Source organism: Pavona decussata, unplaced genomic scaffold, assembly GCF_977016875.1.
Source record: "Pavona decussata unplaced genomic scaffold, jaPavDecu1.1 SCAFFOLD_2, whole genome shotgun sequence".
Lineage (NCBI taxonomy): Eukaryota > Metazoa > Cnidaria > Anthozoa > Scleractinia > Agariciidae > Pavona > Pavona decussata.
The window spans coordinates 736,958-762,774 of record NW_028145426.1 but is presented as its reverse complement, the minus strand read 5'-3'; the positions used below and the strand labels follow the sequence as shown (position 1 = coordinate 762,774).

The 25,817-nt window shown below is 40.4% G+C and overlaps 1 protein-coding gene and 1 long non-coding RNA gene across 2 annotated transcripts in view; both read right to left on the bottom strand.

The window, feature by feature from the left end:
• Positions 1-25,817, bottom strand: part of LOC146489867 (uncharacterized) — a 127,618-nt gene that overhangs the window by 50,236 nt on the left and 51,565 nt on the right. The gene's annotated exons all lie outside the window — the stretch shown is intronic.
• Positions 798-25,154, bottom strand: LOC146489872 (uncharacterized). Its single transcript, XM_085112544.1, has 10 exons — positions 25,108-25,154; positions 24,197-24,263; positions 20,532-20,597; positions 19,813-19,929; positions 19,126-19,287; positions 18,940-19,017; positions 18,050-18,117; positions 17,649-17,742; positions 4,522-10,517; positions 798-3,834 (listed from the first exon to the last, which is right to left on the bottom strand). Exons 4-9 carry the CDS (start codon positions 19,901-19,903, stop codon positions 4,534-4,536), a joined length of 6,477 nt encoding a protein of 2,158 aa, XP_084968670.1. The 5' UTR covers positions 19,904-19,929; positions 20,532-20,597; positions 24,197-24,263; positions 25,108-25,154; the 3' UTR covers positions 798-3,834; positions 4,522-4,533.

Sequence of the window (25,817 nt, the reverse complement as noted above, 5' to 3'; positions counted from 1 at the left end):
CCCAAAAATCGTCCCTTATATGTCCTGTTAAGTTAACCTGCATATAGCGGTCACCTGTATATAACGGACGCGGTCACCCTTTAGGCTTCCTGAATGCACAATTTCATTATCTTCTACCTGTATATAACGGTCACGTAATTGGGTTATGATTAACGAATAATGACATGCTTTATTCATCAAGCCACCAAGGCAAGGGCCTTACAAAAATACAAATATTAGTACTGAACACAACTACTAATACATGTCATCGCCTACGTTCGACACATGCTTGCCGCAGATAAGATTAAAGTGCTATAACAATAGTTACTGTAACTGTAACAACACAACCGTACCACACTGTTTTCACTTTCGTCATAGTTCCCTGATTACAACCGTGTACTGTACTTATCAAGTTGACAGCCGCGGTTTTTCACTGAAAGTATAGTGCACCTTCCTTAAAGTACACCACGGACATTTTATGGCCATTTTTGTCGTATTTTTTTTTCTGTTGAAAATTGTTGTCAATAAATGTAAATTGAGTGATCCACTTAAAAACGTTGTTCATTAGCTTCCAGTAGACGTTTACTGCACCTCCCTAAAAGTACACCACGGACATTTTATCGGCCTTTTTTATCGTGATTATTGCGTTGCTGTTGCTCGTTATTGTCAATTAAACGTAAATTAAGTGATTATTTGCAAATAAAAATGCTATTTATTGACTTCTGGGGGAGTTTAAAGGAAACCTGTGTACAGCGGTCACCCTGCATATAACGGTCATCTGGCCATTTCCCAAGGGTGACCGTTATATACAGGTTTGTTTTTACGCAAAAATTAACAGGATAACAGGAGTTAATGACATCCGTACACAAGTAAAACTTGGATATATGTCTTACCCAGGTAATATCTTACCTTAATTTGATCGCGTACCGAATCATCCAATCTACTGTACCGAAAAAGATGGCAACTGGCACATTTACCCATAATTCCTAGCGTGCGAAATCTTAAAAACACTCATACAAACGAAGAGAAAAGTTGTAAAACCTTTAAACCTATCAAATATGGCTTTTTATGTGCCTAATGGTTGTGTTAGGTTCGCGAGGTATCGTGGTGAAATCTACAGCCGCTATCTTTATCCGTTCGGTGGATTTGAAAGTGGCATTGTCACCATAATATCCTTTTACCGTTGGCGCGGCGGTTTTCGCTCTGTCTATTGCAAATAAATAGTGACAAGCCTAGGCGAGTTGTCAGCAGATGATTTAGCGTTTTCAATATAGCTTGCACTAGTATGTCTTTCAGAGTTAAAATGGTTTTCTGCACGTACGGGCAGCGTATTTGTAGCGGGTTTTTGCGGTAGCAGATTGGGAGGATTTGACAGAACCTTATAATTAACCATCGTGCGTTTAACATCAAAGGTGTTTTGTGCACGAGGCGTTCTGCCTCTCTTATTTTAAATTCTTTTTTTTTTAATTTGAGGAAGATCTTGAATTGACTGGACACCTTTCTTGAGCCACTCTCCAATATTATTGAATAATACCTTATCCTGTGCTCAATCAAAACTTTAGACTTTTTTTTTTTTTTTATAAAATATTAACCTCTTACTAACCGAGCGCAAGGACCGTACTGGGGAATATTGGCCCAAGGTCGTGGCAGGTCGAGGGCCAATATTCCCCAGTACGGCTCGAGCAAGCTAGGTTAGTAAGTAGTTTATTATATGGCACTCGGAGCAAACTTCTTGATTAAAAAACGCATTTCCGGTCACTTGAATTCAAAGGGTTTCCTTCGTGACGTGTTTTTGATGACGCGAGCAACCCAGAAAGAACAAGCTACGGTACCAGAGTTTGAAACCAAATTTACTGAACGTTTACATGTAATCATGCTCATTATAGAAAAGACCTCAAGAACAATTTGTAGCGGAATTTGACGAAAATCTTAACAGCTGCGGTTTGTTTTTAAAATACACAAAAGGGTTTCGTCGATCCCAGAAAATTTACTAGCCCATCACAAAGTACGGATGAAGAAAAGGTTACTGTGAAAAGACAGTCCTGTGAAAATCATATTCAACTTTTAAAGAAGCAGCATTGAGTCAACTGTCCTCCTCGCTCTCATCTCTGGCTCGGAAACCCAAGTGTAGGGATAAAAACCACCACACAGGTCTTTGGAGTGCAACTGGATTGGAGTCGCCGAATTCTGCTGCCTCAAAAAGAGCATTTTCTTCGTTTTCGTCAATCGCCTGAGCGGCTTGCAGCTCGTTTCTTCTGTCCTGCTCGCGAACTCAGTAGTGACTGTGCTTCGCAGCTAGAACTCTTCTCGATTTCTTAAGCTCATTATCCTTGAGTATGTTGAATCGATATTTCTTCTCAGAGAAGTATCGCTATATATTGCACTGAAAACTGGAAAATGTTGCTGGCTGGTATTCACCATTTTTCCTGCGTACGTTCATAAAAAAAGGAAATTGACAAAAGGTGATCAAGCTCAGACGCAGGAAGGCTTTTAATTGTTTGATTATTCAAGCCATTAGCTTCAATGAAACGGAGTAGAGCGTTCATAACAGTAGACTTCTTTCTTTTGTGTTTTCACTTTTCTGTTTGTTTATAAAATCGTCAATGGCTTTCTGGCTTTTGCTGATGCCTGCTTCAGAGGTTTCTAGATCTTCGGGATAGTAAAATTTGCTTTGTAAATGATATTCTCTTTTAGCCATGTTGGAATCAGTCTTTTGGGCAGTTTCTTTGCGAAGAATGACAGTATTTTCAGGTTTTTTTTTCACAGATTTAGCTTGTCATAAACAAAAATACACGGCTTCTGACCATTTCCATTGAAACGGTCTGTATGGTAAAATCCCGACCAAGAAAGAGCCAATCAGAACGCGCGGATTTACTTCAAGAGTACCTTGCTCCTTGCCATATAATGAAATAAAGTATTTCGGTTTAGGTGTTTTACAGTGATAGTTGCATGTTACTACATACGGACTGCGTGTTTTACTGCTTACCACAACATAATCAATCATAATTACGGCGACAACGGGCTGACCTCAAATTGGATCGAAATTTGCCAATCAAAACACACAAACATGACCTTTTGAGTGACGTCTGGTGCTGTTTTTTTTTTTTTTTTTGGGTGAAATCCAAAAACGAATCATCATTAGCAATAGTAATAGTAGCAATAGTAGTCCTTATAAATATGAGATTAAAAAAGCTACATGTCTTATGTTACAAAACTTCCAGTTAAAAAATTACAGCATAAAATCACAAAGCTAGGTCATGTTTGAAAATTAGGCGATTAAAACAGGAACACTTCACTCGATCCGTCTTCAATTTCGGCCGGTGACTAGATTTTTGTCTTAGATGGTTTTTTGTGACCTTCATTTTAGGCAAAAGGTTTCTCCGAGGATGTTTCTCTCGCTCTTTAACATTGTCGAAATATTCCTATCTTGTTTTTCTAATCGTTAAAATCCACACTCTGGGTGGATTATTCAGATCAAATATAAATCCAGGTTTATGACATTTACCACCTAAGCGGTTTTTTTTTTTTTGGAGGAGAGGGAGAGGGGAAGGATTCGTAAGAAGTGTTTTGGTAGGCCGTTATCGCATATAATGTTCCTCAGGAATATAAAAACTGACTCCTGATAAATAACCAAGGCAGTCCTAAAGATTTAATCATCATCACTTTCCGAACAATATAAGGTCTCTTGCTTTCTGCTTACCAACGTTTTTTTTAAATTGAAGATACATTCATTATTGCCATTCTCATTATAAGAGAAAAAAATAAATATAAAAATAAATCCCCAGAACAAGGGTAAATGCCTTGACGTTGGCAAAGTTTGGTTCACTGATTTGTAGACAATCTCTTATTCAGCCTCTGTAAGAGAGAAGAAATGAAGTACATCAGATAAGCCAAAAGATCACACTATTGATCCATGCGATGTGATTGGTGTGGATGTTTACTCTGGTGGTTCTAACTTTGTTCAAGGATATCCCGAAATTGTAATATTTAACATCACTACGTTGGACTTAGGTGCAAGGAAAATGTGGAGGCTTTTAAAACCAAAACAAAATAAATGAAATACTCTGACTTTCGTTCTGGTAGACCTGGGAAATACCTAGCAGTTTGATATTTCTTGACGTTGAATACCTTTGAACACCCACAAGCGAGGAACAATTAATGTCAATGTACTAAAACAATCAATAGAAAAAGTTGCCATCGATTTCAATCCTCTCTGGGAGCCAAAATCACAGAAACTTCCCTTCAGGATATTCGTGCATTCATTCATTCATTCATTCGTTGAATGTTTTTTCAGAATTATTTTCACAAACTTTCGTCTACCGAAGCAGTCCTTTTTTTGTTTCTGTTTGGAAGTGGGATTACAACTTTCGGTGCTAAATCTGGCTCTTCTCTGCTTTGTACTTACTCACTTTTTAATTGTAAACCAACATCTAGCTTTTGTTACAACCACTTGTTTCGTAGGTGGAGAATTTAACAGCCCGACGTTAATCAAAGATGATATTTTTCACAAAAAGACAACAACAACATTCGGTAAAAACTCACTATTTTCACGCATCATTTCAGTGCTTTCCTTCTTACGTCCAAATTCAAGTGGATGTCATCCCCAATTAGTACAAAAGGAGCCCAGTACTTCACAGCACAGAACTCCTCTGACTCTCGTAGACTCTTCATAGCCTGGTGAAGAGATACACTGGCAGCTTTACCATCTCGAAGATGTTGGTAGAAACTCTTCATGAACTCCATAGTTGCCTGGTCTGAAATTGCCCAAAGTGAGGCCAGAACAGAACGAGCCCCAGCAGCCAAGAAAGCCCGAGCAATTCCGACGACACCCTCAGACTTAATCCCTCCTCTGCCACTATGACAGCAACTAAGCACAACCATTTTTGCTCGCAGCTTAACAGCTTGGACATCGGACATTTTTAACATGTAGTCGTCTTCCTTAGGACCCTTGTTCTTTGTTCTAGATCTTGAACTTCCATCGTAATGTTTTTGCCATCCGGGATTTGGCGCCAAAGCAATTTCTCCCGTTTCCTTTCTTCCATGAGCTGCGAGATGAACCAAAGCGGCCGAAGTAATTCGTTTTAACACCTCGTCTTTGGTTGCCTCTCTTCCTGTAAGTGGTGGAATCTTTAGAATTTCTCCTATCATCTCTACTTCCTCCTTAGCAAATGGCAGTTGCTTGTACTTTGGATACTCGACATCCCCCAGATATGGATCTCCGACAAGCAGTGCCTCCTGCACAGTTTTGCAGTCCTCAGGGTGATCTGTGATCAGTCTTAAACTGGTTAAAGAGGGCACAGTGCGGATTTGGATGGATGTACTGAGAGCAGAGAAAGGAGCCAGGGAAAGGGGACCATCGGGGACAACGATCAATTCATTGCCTTGACACAAGTCTGCAATAGGGCCAAGAATTGCATCATGTAATGGTTGTAGCGCATCGATGGTCCATTGTGAGGGCACTCCTTGTTTATCTTCATCCTTTTCGTCATTGTCATCAACATCACCATCATTCAGCTCATCCAGTGAACGATTCTCACATTTTACGCGGACACGAACTCCAATTTCCTCCAAAGTAGTATTCAACAAGACAGTTACTGCATCTTCGTGGGCTCTTTCTTGTTCCAATTCCTTTTCTCGAATCTCAACCTTGCTTCCCTTCCCGATAACCCAGAAAGTGATTTTGTTGCGGCTGTGACCCAAGAAAATCGTTTTCGTAGATAACTTGTTTGAGATGTAAGAAAGTGTTTCTTTAGGTTCAAGTGACGCTGATGGAGATTCTGTGAAACCATACTGTGTTTTTAAGGAGTCAGCCAAAGCCTGGGCTCGACCTGCCTCAGCAGCACACAAAGCCTCGTCTTTTCTTCCCAGCTTCAATAGGCTTTGCCAAAGCGTACTGTAAGTAGCACGATAAAGGTCTCGAAAACTTATTTTTAAGGCATCTTCACGAGTAATTGAAGCTCTGACAATATCAAGTATATTTACACTAGCTTGATAACATTCGCAAGCTTCCTGAACCCTTCCCAGAATTAGGTTATTGCTGCCGAGGTTACTGTAGGCCTTCCCCTCTCCGGCTCTATCGCCCACTTCTTTTGCTATTTTCAGACGCTTTTCATGGTACTCTACGGCCTTTTGGAAGTTGCCCAGGCTCTCATAAGCGTTGCCGAGGTTGCCATAGGCCCTCCCCTCTCCGTCTTTATCGCCAACTTCTTTTGCTATTTTCAGAATCTTTTCATGGTACTCTACGGCCTTTTGGAAGTTGCCCAGTCTCTGATAATCGTTGCCGAGGTTGCCATAGGCCATCCCCTCTCGGGATCTATCTCCCACTTCTTTTGCTATTTTCAGATGCTTTTCATGGTACTCTACGGCCTTTTGGAAGTTGCCCAGGCTCTGATAATCGTTGCCGAGGTTACCATAGGCCCTCCCCTCTCCGGCTCTATCGCCCACTTCTTTTGCTATTTTCAGATGCTTTTCATGGTACTCTACGGCCTTTTGGAAGTTGCCCAGTCTCCCATAAGCGTTGCCGAGGTTGCCATAGGCCGTCCCCTCTCCGGCTCTATCGCCCACTTCTTTTGCTATTTTCAGATGCTTTTCATGGTACTCTACGGCCTTTTGGAAGTTGCCCAGGCTCTGATAATCGTTGCCGAGGTTGCCATAGGCCCTCCCCTCTCCGGCTCTATCGCACACTTCTTTTGCTATTTTCAGATGCTTTTCATGGTACTCTACGGCCTTTTGGAAGTTGCCCAGTCTCCCATAAGCGTTGCCGAGGTTGCCATAGGCCCTCCCCTCTCCGGCTCTATCGCCCACTATTTTTGCTATTTTCAGACGCTTTTCATGGTACTCTACGGCCTTTTGGAAGTTGCCCAGGCTCCGAAAAGCGTTGCCGAGGTTGCCATAGGCCGTCCCCTCTCCGGCTCTATCGCCCACTTCTTTTGCTATTTTCAGATGCTTTTCATGGTACTCTACGGCCTTTTGGAAGTTGCCCAGGCTCCGATAAGCGTTGCCGAGGTTGCCATAGGCCGTCCCCTCTCCGGCTCTATCGCCCACTTCTTTTGCTATTTTCAGATGCTTTTCATGGTACTCTACGGCCTTTTGGAAGTTGCCCAGGCTCTCATAAGCGTTGCCGAGGTTGCCATAGGCCGTCCCCTCTCCGGCTCTATCGCGCACTTCTTTTGCTATTTTCAGACGCTTTTCATGGTACTCTACGGCCTTTTGGAAGTTGCCCAGGCTCCGATAAGCGTTGCCGAGGTTGCCATAGGCCGTCCCCTCTCCGGCTCTATCGCCCACTTCTTTTGCTATTTTCAGATGCTTTTCATGGTACTCTACGGCCTTTTGGAAGTTGCCCAGGCTCTGAGAATCGTTGCCGAGGTTGCCATAGGCCGTCCCCTCTCCGGCTCTATCGCCCACTTCTTTTGCTATTTTCAGATGCTTTTCATGGTACTCTACGGCCTTTTGGAAGTTGCCCAGGCTCCGATAAGCGTTGCCGAGGTTGCCATAGGCCGTCCCCTCTCCGGCTCTATCGCCCACTTCTTTTGCTATTTTCAGATGCTTTTCATGGTACTCTACGGCCTTTTGGAAGTTGCCCAGGCTCTCATAAGCGTTACCGAGGTTGCCATAGGCCGTCCCCTCTCCGGCTCTATCGCCCACTTCTTTTGCTATTTTCAGACGCTTTTCATGGTACTCTACGGCCTTTTGGAAGTTGCCCAGTCTCCGATAAGCGTTGCCGAGGTTGCCATAGGCCGTCCCCTCTCCGGCTCTATCGCCCACTTCTTTTGCTATTTTCAGATGCTTTTCATGGTACTCTACGGCCTTTTGGAAGTTGCCCAGGCTCTGAGAATCGTTGCCGAGGTTGCCATAGGCCGTCCCCTCTCCGGCTCTATCGCCCACTTCTTTTGCTATTTTCAGATGCTTTTCATGGTACTCTACGGCCTTTTGGAAGTTGCCCAGGCTCCCATAAGCGTTGCCGAGGTTGCCATAGGCCGTCCCCTCTCCGGCTCTATCGCCCACTTCTTTTGCTATTTTCAGATGCTTTTCATGGTACTCTACGGCCTTTTGGAAGTTGCCCAGGCTCTGAGAATCGTTGCCGAGGTTGCCATAGGCCGTCCCCTCTCCGGCTCTATCGCCCACTTCTTTTGCTATTTTCAGATGCTTTTCATGGTATTCTACGGCCTTTTGGAAGTTGCCCAGTCTCCCATAAGCGTTGCCGAGGTTGCCATAGGCCGTCCCCTCTCCGGCTCTATCGCCCACTTCTTTTGCTATTTTCAGATGCTTTTCATGGTACTCTACGGCCTTTTGGAAGTTGCCCAGGCTCTGATAATCGTTGCCGAGTTTGCCATAGGCCATCCCCTCTCCGGCTCTATCGCCCACTTCTTTTGCTATTTTCAGATGCTTTTCATGGTACTCTTCGGCCTTTTGGAAGTTGCCCAGTCTCCCATAAGCGTTGCCGAGGTTGCAATAGCCTATCCCCTCTCCGGCTCTATCGCCCACTTCTTTTGCTATTTTCAGATCCTTTTCATGGTACTCTACGGCCTTTTGGAAGTTGCCCAGGCTCCCATAAGCGTTGCCGAGGTTGCCATAGGCCATCCCCTCTCCGGCTCTATCGCCCACTTCTTTTGCTATTTTCAGATGCTTTTCATGGTACTCTATGGCGTTTTGGAAGTTGCCCAGGCTCTCATAAGCGTTGCCGAGGTTGCCATAGGCCCTCCCCTCTCCGGCTCTATCGCCCACTTCTTTTGTTATTTTCAGATGCTTTTCATGGTACTCTACGGCCTTTTGGAAGTTGCCCAGTCTCTGATAATCGTTGCCGAGGTTGCCATAGGCCATCCCCTCTCCGGCTCTATCGCCCACTTCTTTTGCTATTTTCAGATCCTTTTCAGGGTACTCTACGGCCTTTTGGAAGTTGCCCAGGCGATGATAAGCGTTGCCAAGGTTGCCATATGCCCTCCTCTCTCCGGTTCTATCGCCCACTTCTTTTGCTATTTTCAGATCCTTTTCATGGTACTCTATGGCCTTTTGGAAGTTGCCCAGGCGATGATAAGCGTTGCTGAGTTTGCCATAGGCCGTCCCCTCTCCGGCTCTATCACCTACTTCTTTTGCTATTTTCAGATGCTTTTCATGGTACTCTACGGCCTTTTGGAAGTTGCCCAGGCTCTCATAAGCGTTGCCGAGGTTGCCATAGGCCATCCCCTCTCCGGCTCTATCGCCCACTTCTTTTGCTATTTTCAGATCCTTTTCAGGGTACTCTACGGCCTTTTGGAAGTTGTCCAGTCTCCCATTAGCGTTGCCGAGGTTGCAATAGGCCATCCCCTCTCCGGCTCTATCGCCCACTTCTTTTGCTATTTTCAGATGCTTTTCATGGTACTCTACGGTCTTTTGGATGTTGCCCAGTCTCTGATAAGCGTTTCCGAGGTTGCCATAGGCCGTCGCCTCTCCGGCTCTATCGCCTACTTCTTCTGCTATTTTCAGATTCTTTTCATGGTACTCTACGGCGTTTTTGAAGTTGCCCAGGCTCTGATAAGCGTTGCCGATGTTGCCATAGGCCATCCCCTCTCCGGCTCTATCGCCCACTTCTTTTGCTATTTTCAGATCCTTTTCAGGGTACTCTACGGCCTTTTGGAAGTTGCCCAGTCTCCCATAAGCGTTGCCGAGGTTGCAATAGGCCATCCCCTCTCCGGCTCTATCGCCCACTTCTTTTGCTATTTTCAGATGCTTTTCATGGTACTCTACGGTCTTTTGGAAGTTTCCCAGTCTCTGATAAGCGTTGCCGAGGTTGCAATAGGCCATCCCCTCTCCGGCTCTATGGCCCACTTCTTTTGCTATTTTCAGATGCTTTTCATGGTACTCTACGGCCTTTTGGAAGTTGCCCAGGCTCTCATAAGCGTTGCCGAGGTTGCCATAGGCCCTCCCCTCTCCGGCTCGATCGCCCACTTCTTTTGCTATTTTCAGATGCTTTTCATGGTACTCTACGGCCTTTTGGAAGTTGCCCAGTCTCTGATAATCGTTGCCGAGGTTGCCATAGGCCGTCCCCTCTCCGCCTCTATCGCCTACTTCTTCTGCTATTTTCAGATTCTTTTCATGGTACTCTACGGCGTTTTTGAAGTTGCCCAGGCTCTGATAAGCGTTGCCGAGGTTGCCATAGGCCATCCCCTCTCCGGCTCTATCGCCCACTTCTTTTGCTATTTTCAGATCCTTTTCAGGGTACTCAACGGCCTTTTGGAAGTTGCCCAGTCTCCCATAAGCGTTGCCGAGGTTGCAATAGGCCATCCCCTCTCCGGCTCTATCGCCCACTTCTTTTGCTATTTTCAGATGCTTTTCATGGTACTCTACGGCCTTTTGGAAGTTGCCCAGTCTCTGATAAGCGTTGCCAAGGTTGCAATAGGCCATCCCCTCTCCGGCTCTATCGCTTACTTGTTTTGCTATTTTCAGATCCTTTTCATGGTACTCTATGGCATTTATGAAGTTGCCCAGGGCCTTTCTCTCTCCGGATTTATCGTCTACAGAATATTTCTTTCCCAGCATTTTACGCAAGACTGTAGCGAAGCCTGTAGAAATTTACATAGAGACATACGTATTCTATTAATACATTTTAAAGCCTTTTGATACGGGCACTTCATGACTGTTTGTATGTGCTCATCAAGGAAATCACAAAATATAAGTCGAAAGAGAGCGAAATGTCCATTGAATGAACATAAAAGATTTCTAAAGTTGATCTGGGTCCAGTAACATTTTTGTAGACTTTTGTATTCTGGAGGTATTTATGGATAAGTTGGGTGGCCTTGCTTAAAATGTCTCAGTAACGTAGGCTGTGGGAGTCTATATAGCATGCAGATGGGGTCTATACCGTAAAATACCCCTATAAAAATTTAGAAATCGCAGATATTATCATGTCCAGAAACTTCCCAGTAAGGCATTGGTCTCATTTGCTTCCCCCGAAAGACCCCTTTAACGTTAAGTACCAGGACTTATTGAGTACTTTTAGGAGCAATATGATCTACTGGTGGTGGAAATGTTGAGGTAAATTATATATCGCTGATATTTTGATAAAGCATACAGTCTGTAGATTTTTCACAATTGCTGCTTCCCTTGGTGAAGATATGGTGAAAATAGACGGCATTTTGTAGAAATTTGGAAGGCTCGTGTATCAAATTTGAATTAGTGACCCATTTGAAGATAACATGTGGTTTTCTAAGTATATATTTTTTGATCAAAGTGCAAACTTAAATAGGTAAATTAGGTAAAACGCAATTAGAAAACTTAGGTTTCCCTTGCGAGTAAGACGCATTTAAAAGATTAGGCTATAATTTGGGATTGTTTTTTTCCCTGCCAATGTTTGCTTTTATGTGCCACTTTTTCCGATTACATAAAAATTGCTTGGGTAAATAATTTTGAATCACCCAAAGGGCCTCGTTTTAAACAACGTTTTAATAGTAAACCTGGCCTTTACACTGTAGACAATGGCCTGTCTTAACAGAATAGTCTGAGAAAAGTAAACTTTATGACTATAAAGAGAGAAAACACCAGTCGACCAAAAATATTAGAGGTGGGATGAAGGGCAAGATTAACTGGAATAAATTTATTACGGTTCAAGGTTAACAGAAATTAGGGAAGAATTTGAAGTTCAACATTTACACACGAAGTTATAATAAAACAAATAAAACAACTTACTTACAGACAATTTTTTAACAATTTTTGAAGACAATTTTTTATTTCCACACCAAGGAGCAATTTCTTTAACAAACGCAACCCAATGGTCTTCTCAATAGCGCTTTTGTTTAACCCAACCATCCTCTCCTACTGCTTGTCCAATCAAGTGGCACGCCTGAGGTTGAAACGCCAGCTGATTTTGTTTTCAGCAAGAAGCTGGTTCAACTTCTCTTCACACGTAGCTTTCCTGAAGCACCATGCAGCTCCAGCAGATATTGATCCATGATCTATATACACCTTCTCTGGTCTTCCTTTCATTGGAATGAACCTCCTCAGACTCAAAATAAATTCTTGGGTTTTAATGATCGAAACAGGGAACTGTTATATAGAGCACAATGTATGCTTTGCCTTCGACTTTCCATGCCATGTTTCCTGTATTTGTGCGGCCCCCTTTTTGAGATTCCGATCAATTTTGTGTGCAACAGACCACGTATGCAACCGTCTAATTGCCTTTGTCACCCGTTCTTCCAGGAGAAATAATAATAATAAGTTGAACCAGCTCCTTGCTGAAAACAAAATCAACGGGCGTTTCAACCTCAGGCGTGCCACTTGAGTATGGTTGGGCTGGCACTCGGTTGAGTCATTCGTTTTTTTCATCGCGAATCCGCATGACTAACTGTCTGGCTATTATGTTTGTCATTCGGTGGGCTATGTGATCTCATTTGTTAGGCCGTTCCGTCTGTTCGTTCCCACCATGCCTCCGTTCAGTTGAGTCATTCTTATTGGTTTTACCGGTATCTCGGCTTGAATATTTTTCATGGGCATAATCTTGTAAAATATGTATTAAAACACGAAGAGATATATTCGTGTTTTAATACTTATGGCTGTCATGGTCTGAGAAAGACTTCTCCTTTGTCTATTGATCTGACCCACCAAAAACATAGCATTATGACATGGTTCGCTCTGCTTACTTTCACAGGCGTGGGAACCAACTTGCTCTTCTCACATTTGTTGTTGTCAAACCCACTTCCCCGTGGAAGGCGAAAACGTTTTCACAGTTCATCATATACCAACTTGTGGATGTACAGTTGTGTGTCTGGGAGGTGTGTGGAATAAATCCTGTTTATAAAGAGCGAAAAAGCTGCACAACTCCCTCACCCATGTTTCAGCATTTTAAAACTTTGCTCGCACAATTGTGTCCTTCAGAGAATGTCCCCTTTGTATTATACCGGGTGAGTCTATATATTTCTCTTAGTAGAGGCTTCTGTGACTACAGTTGTTCATGAGCACTTGTTTTAGGTGAGGAACTGATAGAGATAGTGTTCGTCGTATGCCCTGCTCAAATAGTGTCTAAGAAGAGTTAGCTTTGAGACGTCCAAGAACCTCTCCTTTGGTGAAGCCTCTTTTAACTCCATATTGGTGCTATTACAGAGAAGAAAGTGTACTGAAAGGTCTCAATGGATTTAAAATGGTGCGTACATCGAGCACTAGTTCCTCTCTTAATCCCTCACGTTGGTATCAAAGAAGTTTGTTTCTCTTTCAGATATTTCAGCCGTGAATTTGATCGTGGAATGGTACTTATTAGGTTGTTCAATGAACTATACAATTTGCTTTCTGGTTGTGTTCCAGACGGAAAAATATCATTAATATAAAGTTTTCTAAAAAGTAGTTTTAGATCGCTTTGGATTATGATATTAGTTTCAACCTTTGTCATGAAGATATTGGCGAAGGCGACTGCCATTTTTCGTAGCCATAGCAGTTAAGATAAGTCAGGGCGGAATTGTTGTTTTATAGAAGGCGTTATAAGATTTACCCAATATGTGAATTTTCTCCTCTTCGTTGAAACAAGGATTATGTCTTCTGGAACTTTTGTTTTCTGAAGGTGTTAATTAATGAATTATGATAGTTTTTCTGTAGGTTCACCACACCCTTAAATTATTAGTCTACCGACTTGGGCCGGTTTATGTACATGCCCGGCTTTTTCAACTCTTTATTTCTAAAGGGACGTTGAGTTTCTGGTTTGGGCAACATATGCAGCCTTACAAAAATGTTAATAGCTTTGGTCAGTTCAAATGTGCATTTAGAGACCACTATAAAGCCAACTTTTACTTCCAATGTACTTGCCGCGGACGATTGGATAACTTGTTCTGGCGGCCAGCATTTACGAACTACTATCCACTCAATAATTATCTTCTCCCCTGCTTACTAGAGTGGCCGGGTTATCTTGGGTGCGGACATGCCTCCATGTAAGCTCAGACTCAGCACCACTCTTCTGCAGCCAACTCTCCACAATTTTTTTGTATTGACATCCACCACTGATACCAACTAGAACCGCAGTGCTGTTTAGCGACCAGCTGAATGCTGTAACAGGCAATCCCTGAAGGGCTTAGATAGTCAGTGAATTATTAAACCCTGCTCTACCATAAACAGCTGGGAGATTAAAATTCGTGCCTAACAACTACATATACTACTGAACCCACATGTATGCCCGAAATTCTGCAACTAATTTGGCTGGCTGTGTCTTATGTGTTAAGTTTACGGACTGAATGAAATGTACGGACCCTAAAAGATTTACCCATCTGAGTCAGATCTGGACAATGAAATATTAACTAGATGCAATTTACGGGCATAAACTCTTCTTTATAGACTGTCTGTGAAATTAACTGATAGAAAAAACTGTAAGAACCGAAAATATAGTGCCATGGGTTGTTAAAGTGCAATTGTATTAGACAACCCTCCATAATCATCATCAGCAAAGAACACTTTCTCCCCTGGCCTGTTCATCGGACCAGACAGAAGTGTGAAGTTTTATTGAACTGGTTGAAATAAAAAAAAAAAAATGAAACCTTATTTACTACCCGAGCAGCATTCTCAAAAACTTATCATAGTTAATTAGAAAAATTTTCTACTAAGACTTAAATCACTTAAAATTGATTGTTGAAAGTAATTGCGTTTTTGCTTTGGTTTTGCATTACTACGTTCTGTGATTGGTTAAGAAAACTCGCGCCACTTTCTCAACCAATAAGATGTAAAACCAAAACCAATCGTGCCTCGCTCGCACGTGTTTTTCCGCGCTTGGCGCCGGTTACATGCATTTGCTTTGAATTCTGATTGGTTTATTGTGCCGTTTGCACTTGCTGTGATTGGCCAGAGTAATTACTTTGGTTTTGGTTTTACGATATTCAATTGAAAACCGCTCTATACTGTAACACTTCCCTCTCTGTTTGGTTTTGATTTCACCATACTTCACAAACAAAAAAAGCTGGAGACTGACTCGAAAACCCCTTACTTACTTCAGTCTCTAGGCTCTGCTTAAACGATAATTCATGTAACTGAGCACAAGAGCAGACAAAGTTATTGTTGTTATCGATGTAGTACCCACAAACAGGTTGTTTGGCTTCTTGTTGTCTCGAGTTGTAAGCACGAGGGAGTGAAAAAATCACATTTTTGCGGGTCTCCTGACTTAGACTCCACAGGGTTTCGTTCTATGTGATTTTGGCAGTATACACTATATAGTAATTGCAAAGCTTTACAAAGATTGATTTGACAAATTTAAAGTGAATTTGGTTCACTGTAACAGAATGAAATTATAGAAACATTCTCGCTTCATCAAGATCACCATTGCCTGTGACACCTATTGTGAGCTACCACATAGTTACAGAACCTCCCTACCCCTCTGTTTCCCCAATCCGCTCACCTGGCGCTTTTTAAAAGCAGCCAAACGCACGTCCCCAATACTACAGTTACCTTGCCTTTGACAAAATCGCAGTACAAGCTTTCATGGCAGCCACCTGAATACAACCGATTGCAAACTTCAGGGAGTGACTTGAAAGCTATGCTGAGTTTTGAGAGCACAGAGAGAGTACTACTTGATTGGTCAAAGAAGCTATGACATCCCATCCGGATTAGTGTGACATGACCAGCCTCTGTCCCTGCAAGTTCCTCACCGATGTTTATCAGATCATTCTCCGTTTGTAAGCCTCTTCTGCTATATTTTCCACCCATGCGGTCATTCGTTCTATCAGCAATATCCACTCAGCACTTTTACACTAGAGGACGATGTCAGTTCACTCGTTGGTCGGAGCGATGTAGGCCGAGGTGCTTGCTTGCTTCCTCGGTCAGAGTCTGGGAGCGAGGCCTGATGTTCCTTTTTGCTTTACCACTTTAGACTGAACCTTAACCAGGTCTTGCTGTACAACAGCGAGAACTTAGCCGTGGCTCCAGGTGTACGTTTCCAGCGAGGCTTTCAGAAATGTCAGAATCACTGATACTACACTGGGTGAGTTTTATCTTAAATGATATTAGAAGATCATAAGTTAAGTGAATAGTGATGGAGGTAGCTACAGGTTCCATAAACAAGGAAAAAGTTCCTCAGGCGCTTTTGTGGTCCCGCGTTCTCCCAGGTGGCTTGACTTGGCGTCCACCTCCAAGGACCGAAGACCAAGATCATCATCGGAATATAAAACTATACTCTGATCACGACAATCTTGTTGATCAATAACGTTTTTTGTTCTTTTTATAATATTTTAACCGAAATGTTTTAAAGACGTTAGGTCACTTCATAATCTACGTTTAACTCGGCCTCTGTCGTTTTCTTATTTGTGATTTGTGCTATTCCTATTATCTAAGAACTTGAATTACGCATATTTACAGGATCTTTCCCTTTGGAGTTCGGTAATTTGGAGGATCGCGTTTTTGTTTATAAAAACCAAATGGTACGCGAACAACAGGGTACCTTTGGGAGTTCCTGTAGAACTAAAATCATATAACCAAAATCTACTGTTTTCTAAAGATTAAGGCGGTATTGATAAAGTTTGAATCTCAAGTCAAAATTTAAGACATATCCTTATTTATTATTCTAAAATTTTACATTCGCTTGTTTGAAAAAGAATTTGTATTCGACGTTTTGGGGTTTACAATATACTTTTGCTGTCCGTGTTATGCGTGTGCGATCGAATGAGCAAGGACCTTCAAATATCGACCTAAACGGACAGCAAACCTTATGCAATTCCTGTCGTAGTGTTTTTGGCTATTCAGATAAATTGTATAACCTCTTGTAAGGCCGTAAAAATTTAATCATGGTGTAAAAAGGACAAATTGCTTAATTTGTTGACCTGAAAAGATCTTTTAAGACTAAGACCACTGGTCAGAAACGTACTGCTTTCGTCGATGATTGATTTGTTATCTAAAGTAATTTAACTGATATAAAAGTAAACTGAACGCACTTTTCAGGTGTCTTTTTTCGTTCATGTGTTATTCTTTCACGCGTACTTCCTTTACCTTATAAAGACACCGGTACTTTGAACGAGTATCAAATCAAATCTTTCTAAATAAACATTGTTTAAGGCATAAGGCTAGCAGCAAACAAATATTGTTATCAGAGTAGCTTAAAATTCCCGACAGCAGACTTAAGTCAACGTGCCGCTCGTTCACTCTCATTTTGAGACATGGAGAATGGGAAGTCACTAGACTCAAAGTGAGATGCACTGGTAATTTTCCCTCCTCATTCCCATTTTTGGTGTATAAGACTTGTATAATAGCTTATGATGACAGGCGACGGACAAAGGCATTTTTGAATCATTTATTACGAGAGTTTTTGTCAGAAACCAAAAAGCTTGTCCAAAAATTATCAGTATAAAGTGAGATTTAGGTCAGACCAATACTCATGAAAACAAATAGGGTATTGAAAAGTTCATTTAAGTAACGCTTTCATTTTCTAATAAATGGATGCAAAGTCAAGCTATAGAACGCCATTTTATGAAATTCTAAGTTACCGCACATAGAATATTTCCGCCCAATTTTTGTCGCGAAAAAATTTAAATTCTAGCCTTCCCTGGTTATGAAATTATTTTTTATCTCAGACGTTTCTACGTTAAAGGAAGAAAGCTTAAATAACTTACTACACATGTAATTTCAGTTTTCGTCAATCTTTCAAGCTTGATACTCGAGCCTTTAAAAAAATTTAAAACTTCCTTTCAGCAATGTCCTGTGTTTCCTTAATAGCTTACTGTATAAGACATTACATTCACCTGAATCTTCCTCTCCGTCTTTATTTCGTAGCTTGTTGCTTTCATTGACAGATCTCCTCCTTAGTTCCACTAATTTCTGGTTATTGTTGTCAATCTTATACCAGTCAAGATTTATAAGGAGGCGGTTATCTAAAGCTTACAATCCTTCAGACTGGAGGAAAGGTCTCATGAAAAATGTGTGTTAATTCTTCACCTGCTTTTCTTTTATGTTTCTTTCTCTTTCTCTTCCTCTCATCTGGAAGTTACTGGCAACAGAGAAATTGAAATTATCTTAAAGACTAAAAAACTTATTTTTTGGAATGAGGCTTGATCCAAGAAGGCACGCAGACAAAAGCAAGAACGAAAGACTTTTGTAAAGTTTGAACACCACAAATCATTAAAGCATCTGTAGTGAAGGATACAGCCAATCCCTTTTCACACCACGTGGTGGCTTCCTCAAACTGATTCATCTGAAAGCATGCACTTGCTCCTAATAAAAAGAAAATGTAAGGTTGGCATTATTTTTGCTTATTTGATAAGGCAATAGCTGAGATATGTGCCGTCCGAATTAGGAATCTCATTATCCAAAGCGGCAAGGTAATGTTGCAAGTTCACCTATTCCCATCCCGACCATTCATATGCAGAGACAGTTTTAAATAAAGTCAGTAAAGTAACACGCTAAGTTTTCAAAAAAATGGACTTCCACTGGTGCAGTCAATACCGAAGTGCTCTGTCTTGGTAGAGAATTAGGGTCGCTTCTTCCGGAGTTTTGTCAACAAACGTCACGTTATATTACGCTTTGGAAAATTTGTGCTAGTTAGTATGGATGCTATTTTTCGCGAACTCAGGCCAAAAGAACCGGTTAGTTTCTATTTGTGACAACAGCTTTTGTTTCCAAGTGATCACTTGGTTGGGTTTCTGCGCCTCCTAGTTTCAGACTCCTTCATCCCTTCCCCCCCCCCCCCCCTTTTCTTTTTACTAATTGTTTAATCTGAATTACCCACCGACCTTAAACTTTGAACATGCAACGACGAGAAACACGGAGACAAGGGGATGGCCTTATTAATGATAAAATCTGGAATTGTGGAAGTTGAGGTCAAAACACTAAATCATTTGTGGGTCATATTCGTGAAAACAGTGTCGATCTTAAAATGGCGCTTATGATATGACATGGACCGTCCTTAATCTGCATAGAAGACTACAAAACATATTTTTCAAGCAGATCTAACATTTAGCTGTGTAGCTCAGTTGAAGTACGTCAATGTAAAATTATCTCCATCCCAATAGTACTTCCATTTTTATTAACTCGTACCTGTTAAGATCGCTTTCAAATAAGATGGCTGTAAGGAACAGGCAACTTTTGCATCACTTAAGGAATCAGTATACTTCCCTGTGAAAGAATAAAGTATAAGGAGAAAGCTAACATATTGATGTGGGTTCGATTGAAGAACCCTTTGATATTTTGATAAACCAATTTAAGTTAACAAAAACTTCTCACCCAAATAAAAATATCCCTGCGCCCTGTTGCTGTATAGTTTGGCTTTCAGTTCATCATCCTTGCAGTTTACTTTAATTCCTTCCGTGTAGAAGTAGATGGCGTTGTTAAAATCATTCTGTCTGTAACTGTCATTACCCTCATTTTTGTAAACCTCTGCTATTGCTAAAATGAAAAAAATAAGAAGATAGTGTATTAGTAGATAGCCTGCAGCGCAATGGCGTTTCATTGTGAACGCTGGGACCAATTTGACTCACACTTGTAGCTAAAAACCTTAGGCTCTTGTTATTACATGCTCATGCAGAAAATCAACTCAATAGCGATAATAAAAAAAATGCGTTAAATTAAAAAAAAAACCCAGCTTTTAAACATTAGAGGAGTTGAACGATACGTTTCATTGAGTTTCTATTAGTGCACCTGTGTAAACCGAACGGCCCAGCTTTAAACTACAATTGTTGAAGTTTTATCAAATTGAATCTTGGATAAATTCTTACACGTGCTTTCAATTCACAAAACGCAGTGAACTGGGAAGAGACGCTCTAGCCTTCCTCGGTATTCATGTTCCCAGATGGCGCCATGCCACTAGTACAGCGCACATATAGTAAGACACACTAGGGGATGGTATCCGAACTTTGTTGGGTTTATACATTGAAATCTTGTGGTAGAAAAGAGCCAAGCGTGTCTTCTCACCTCTTAAAGTGTCGTCATCAAAATCCAATGTTTCCTCACCAGCTGGTGTGACGTCACTGTCACCTGCAGCGTCTTTTTGACTCTGCGCCATGAATGCTGGGAGTTCGGGCTAGAACCCTATGAATGAGATAATTTTTATGTTGATTTTATGCATCAACTGTTGTTATTCCTTCAAAACCTAGAAGTGTAATGCCTGTGTTAATTACACTCCATACAACTGAATGCTGAAGGTAAAATACGAATTAACGACATCTTCTGTTTAAGACATAATTTCCTGTATGTTAAGATTCATGATGTTTTCTGATAACAGAATAACAGATTGCGAGCGGATAAGAAGAATAAGGAACAGTACGTCATTTTTCAGGACAAAGGGATTAACATAGCCGATTAATGATTTATTACATTCTGTGATAACGACGTTTTGGAGAAATACAGGAGAACGAAAGGACATGTTTCCCCGACACTCCTTGAGTTCTACTAAGCTGGCTAATTCCATGCTGGCGCCTGCTTGATTTGCGTTTTGCTCGCGAGTTTTGCTCTATAGGTATTTATTTATTTATTTATTTATTTATTTTTTCTTTTGACAATCTTCACCAAAAAAAAGTAAACTATGTGTAGAGTAATAGCCTGTACCAAGGTTCCTGCTATTTCCTCTATTTTTGAACGAATAGGCTGGTGGACGTAAATTCTGTCAGAATGCCAGAATACAAATTGCTTACCGAAGTTTGCTATAAAAATCGCTTCTTGGTATTCTCCCAAAGCGTTAACAAACAATCATAACAGTCCTGAAACAGGAAAATTTACGCTGTAAGTATCTATTTTATTCACTAAAAGCAGATTATGCATGAAACAGCCGATTCATCATCACCGAACATTAGGGGTCTTAAACAAGACGATGAACGGAAAATGAAAAGAAAATATTGAGGACTTAAGAGCCAAAGCCAACATAAGTTACACAGTTAAGGTATAGATTACCGCATTTACATGTATTTACCTTACTCAATACGTAATTATAATTTATACGAAGCTTTGTCAGGGGTTCTTCTCTTCAGGTCTTGCAAGCAATTTTATTATTATTTTTTTTTTCACTCTAAGGCAATTTATTCTATCCCTAATACTAATTTACTACCTGATTTTGGTTTTACAAAAGTACTAGCTGTTATTTTTTGATGTATTTTTAACGACATACTTGTGCCTTAGAAAACGAGACGAAATCGTTTGACGAATTTTGAAATTACAGAATTTGAAGCTGGCTTTTTGCCGACGAACAGTGGAAAACTGCAGATTTTCTAACAACTAAATCCGAATGTCTGAGGCGATCAAGTCCATCCGAAGAAATATTCACCGAAATAAAATGTTGGGTGCCCCAGTAAAGGCTTTTTTAATAATCAGTTACCAGAAGTTTTTTTCGGTGAATCGTCGTGTACAGCACTGAGCAGTAAAACCAGCACAAAACTGAGCCGCAAAATCAGTTAGCCCTGCGAAATTGTATAATTACATGTTCTGAAAGTTTCTTTGAAAACTGTTTCCGAAATTTGTCTGAAAAGCTTGTAATCTAATTTGAAATCTTACAAATTTTATAATAGATGCAGACCTCCGAAACCAATGGAGAACACAATGCCATAAACCTTGTGAAACAAAAAGTCTGAATCGGAATACGAAATTCTAAATAGAGTTTATTTCATAAGATCATTTTAAGACGCGATGAAAACTGATCTGAAAGGGTGTATAACCTCAGAATTATTCTCGATCAATTTTTTGCCTAGAATATGCATTTAATTTCCGTTTTGTAGTCTTGAAGGAAAGTCATATTAATTATGGAAGGTGATGATAGTGTTAATGGTCTTTATTCACGAGCTGCAGTTTTTAGTCGGTAGAATATCAACAAAATATTTTGAAATGAAATGACAAGGAAAAAAACAAAAAAAAAACAAAAAACAAAACAGCCAACGAATAAAATCCAATAAACACACTCATTGCTGATGTACAACTTCCGCTATATGAGAAGCAATGTCCAATGGAGACAAAAGCTATAACCTAAGTAAGCCTCCTGTCATTTTGCCCTCTTCAGTCTTTTTTTTTTCTGGATTTGAATTCTTCAACATACGATCTCAACCCACTTCTCCGTTCTCCTTCCTTCCATCCCCAGTGTTGAATCCCAATTCTTTTTCTTGAAATGCGTCATATGCAAATCAACATTGGAGAGGGGCAAAATGTGAATTGTTTTCGACAAATAAATTTCACTTTCGGGCGATCAAAATCCGAATACTACTTCTGATGATTGAAAAACAGAGAAACGTCATAATAGCGGTCATTACATATCTTTCAATCACTTTCTTCTCAATTTTTATTTTGGGAATAATTTAAGAACAGAGTCAAAAGGAAAAAAAATCCCTCTTCACATCTCTAGCCAGGCCCCATAAGAGGAGAACAAAACATCAAAAAGTCAAATGAGTCAGTGATTCGTGAGTCATGAGACAATGAGTGAAATTTTCAAATACTGTAGAAGGTATAACTTCAGGTAAGCTGATTATTTGAACAGTGGAAGTATGTGTTTGCAGGGTCTCAGTGCGATTTATTGATCTTCACTGTAGCGCGGTGAATTAACGCATGCTACTTAGCGTGATTGCTCGGTTGATAGAGGCTTTACCAGCAAAGGACAGCAAATGTGACTTTTATATATTAATTATCGAACATTAAAAAACTGAAATCAAACTAAGGTTGTAATTTACAAAACATGTTGCAAATTACACGTAAAAAAAGAAAAACTAAAAAGTCGGGCATTCCGTCAAAATTTTGATGGCATTTACATTCATCTGCACCAGCAAAATCAAAAAGAAAAACAAAGGCGATCGAGTGAATTTCGGCTTTACACCATAATTTATGGTAAATAATTAACGCTCATTTAAAAACTGAAATGAGCCCAGTTTGTGTGTTTGTAATAGCCTTGTTTTAAAACACAATATTATTATGGATTGACAAAAGTCGGACATATCACTGAAATGACATCTTCAATAAACTGTAGGACGAATAAATTTTAGTTTCGGACGATCCAAATCCAAGGAGAACGTAGACTAGCACAGAAGAGAAAAAAAAACACAGAGATTATAACCATTACAGCTTTTAAAAATAATACTCCTGCAAGCTGTTATTTCATATGAGTTGAATAAATTTCAGGCACTGAGACGGACCGATCTTTCACTCGTTGCTGGACATCTCGCGATGACGTGCGATGCCGAGAAAAGAAACATGGCTACCGAGAGCTTCCTGCGATCAGTGACGTGTTATTGAAAAAAAAATTGTTAAAAATAATGGCTGAAAGGAGCTGATAGTTTCTGAAGTTTTGTTTTACAAAAAGTGTCTTCCCAGCAAAAGCAGCGTTTTTTATTCACCGGTGGAGGCTTTACCAGGCAACAGTGAGGAATAAAGGTCGCAACAAGGGTACAAGCAAATAGGTCAACTTGAAAAAATATTCGACTCACCATAATTTTGACTATTTCAATTTTGACTTAAAGGGGAAGTATCACGAAAATTTGCTGTCATTTCAAAACCCAAAAATGTTTGACTGTCAGCAGAAACAACGAAATAATTGTCAAGTTTGTTAAAAATTATCACCCCAGTACAATAAAACTGTCGATTAGTGCCTGTGGCCAGAGACAGGATAGGTCGGTTCGGATTGAAACTTGAAAAATATTAGGCTAATGTTTTTCAAGTTCTCACATATTTTGTTTTCAAAATGCGCTAGAACAGATCACAAGTTCTTTCTTTCAAGAATTGAGTTGATTTCGTTCCTCTCGTCATTCTAGAATTATTTGGTAGCTGATTGAAGGTCTTATTTCATCATTTTTAACCAAAAGATACCAAAACCTCCGTGATACTTCCACTTTAACAATCAACGACTCATTTCACGCATCCATATCTTAGCCATATTTGAGCCATGTAAACTGGCTTTTACTTTTTTAGTCTGGTTGAATAGTTAAGTGAAGATTCCGATCAAAGCGATTAAGCACTACTTTGTAACGATAAATTGAATTTGTGAACGAAATGCTAAACTATGACCACTATAATAAAAGGTTAGGACTTGTTATTTAAGGTGTACAATAAAAACTGAAATTTGGATGCTTTTCTTTCCTGTATACTCACGCACAATGACTTTGTGTAAGCGCTGCGGAGTTAGAGGCTAAACCGACAATAACAGGACTTGGCATTATGAAGAAACAAATGGCAAGCCTTTTGCAACTGTTTTTATTTTTTATTGCTTCACTTCTGCTCTCATTAACTGGGTTTGGCCGGAACATCACGAATGCACGGATTATTTAACATAAGAGGTCAAGACTTGTTAAAAATTACTAATTTGTATTTCATTTAAATACGAATTACTTACCAACGCCAGTTTCCAGAAAACTCTTCTTCGTGTTTCTCAGTGGCGTTTGTAGAAAACAGTAACAATCCTGTGACAGGAAAATTATATAATGAGGTTTAGTTTTTTTCTCCTAATATAAACTAACTTCTATACAAAATTGTATTGAAGAACTGGCTCATCACCACCGAGTACACGGCGATTTATGAACACAAAAATACTGATTCAAAGCAATGAAACTTACTCTTGAACGTACAGTCGAACCTCCACTAACGGCCACCTCTCCACAACGGCCACCTCTCTACAACGGCCACTTTTTTTTGTCCCGGCGGACAGTCCATACCTTACCTGTTGTTTAAACCTCTCTACAACGGCCACCTCTCTACAACGGCAACGGCCACCAAAGTGCGTCCCCAACTGCCAAAATAACCTCTCGACAACGGCCGGTACAGCTCTTTTTGTAAAAACCTTTCTTTATAAGTTGATGCAGTAATCGACATTTGTCTTCAGAACATTACGTTTCTGTATCCATTTTAATGATATACGTATTTTGATTGTGTTCCATTTATATGCTGCAGTAAGCATAAATTGTCTACAATAATACAGCGAATGTTGCGAACGTTGCTCGTTTCGTCTTGCATGTTAACATTTTGATTCGAAACATTATTTACGTTTTATTGTGTATTTTATCTGTATATATTATTTAAGATTGTATTGCCATTATAGGCTACAGTAAGCATGAACTTGGCACAATAAACATGTTGTACTTCCCGAAAAAAAAAGGTGTCATATTACACCCCTACCTCCCCATAACGGCCACCTCTCCACAACGGCCACTTTCTTCTGTCCCCAAGGTGGCCGTTGTGGAGAGGTTCAACTGTACTTTAGGGAAACAGGAATTCATAATTACTATCGCCATAATACAAAATACTAACCAAGTAAAGTTGTCAGAAACTCTTCTTCATGATCCTCCGAGGTTTTATCAGAAAAAAAATAACAATCCTGTGACGGGGAAATTACACAATGAGATTTCATTTTAATGACTTGAAGTAAACAGTATCGTCCATGTGAGTAGGACATTAAACAAAAACTCACCATTACCGACTACTTGAAGTTTGTATGAGGACCTAATGATTTACTCAGAACTACTGTGTAATAATTTTTCCAAACAGACCTTGACTGACTGCTACGTCCAAAACTATTTTTCCGACACAGGTTGCTAATGTACCCTGAAAAATAAGTCATTTTCAGAGTATATCCCTGTGTTTACTCTGAATTTATCCAAATTGTAACGCCACATTTTAGTTTGGAGGGCGTTATAGGCATAATGCAAATTACTTACTGAGATAAGCTGCAAAAACACTTTTTTATGTTCCCCTTAGTGGTTCACAGAAAACCTAGAAATATCCTGCAAAACAAAAATTTCACACTGAGATTTAACCATTGGATATAGCAGAGAAGGGGGCGGGAAGGATGGGAGGGGATATGGATGCCATCCCCTTTCAACTTTTCTGGAAATTTCTTTACCAGATTTTATTTTACGGGACCAAGACTTTCAGTGGCTGCTAGTATTTTCGTTCGACATATTTTTATTGTCTAAATTTCTTTCTTCCTTTGGCACGAGAAGGTTTTATGTAGGCCGAAT

What these genes read in the sequence shown, in the direction of transcription:
- LOC146489872 (XM_085112544.1), bottom strand. Translation starts at nt 19,903, where the DNA reads ATGGCGCAGAGTCAAAAAGACGCTGCAGGTGACAGTGACGTCACACCA. An exon ending in GCAGGGATATTTTTATTTGG is followed by an intron (nt 19,018 to 19,125) that starts GTGAGAAGTTTT and finishes ATTCTTTCACAG; the next exon opens with GGAAGTATACTGATTCCTTA. An exon ending in AGACGGAGAGGAAGATTCAG is followed by an intron (nt 10,518 to 17,648) that starts GTGAATGTAATG and finishes AAATTTCTACAG; the next exon opens with GCTTCGCTACAGTCTTGCGT.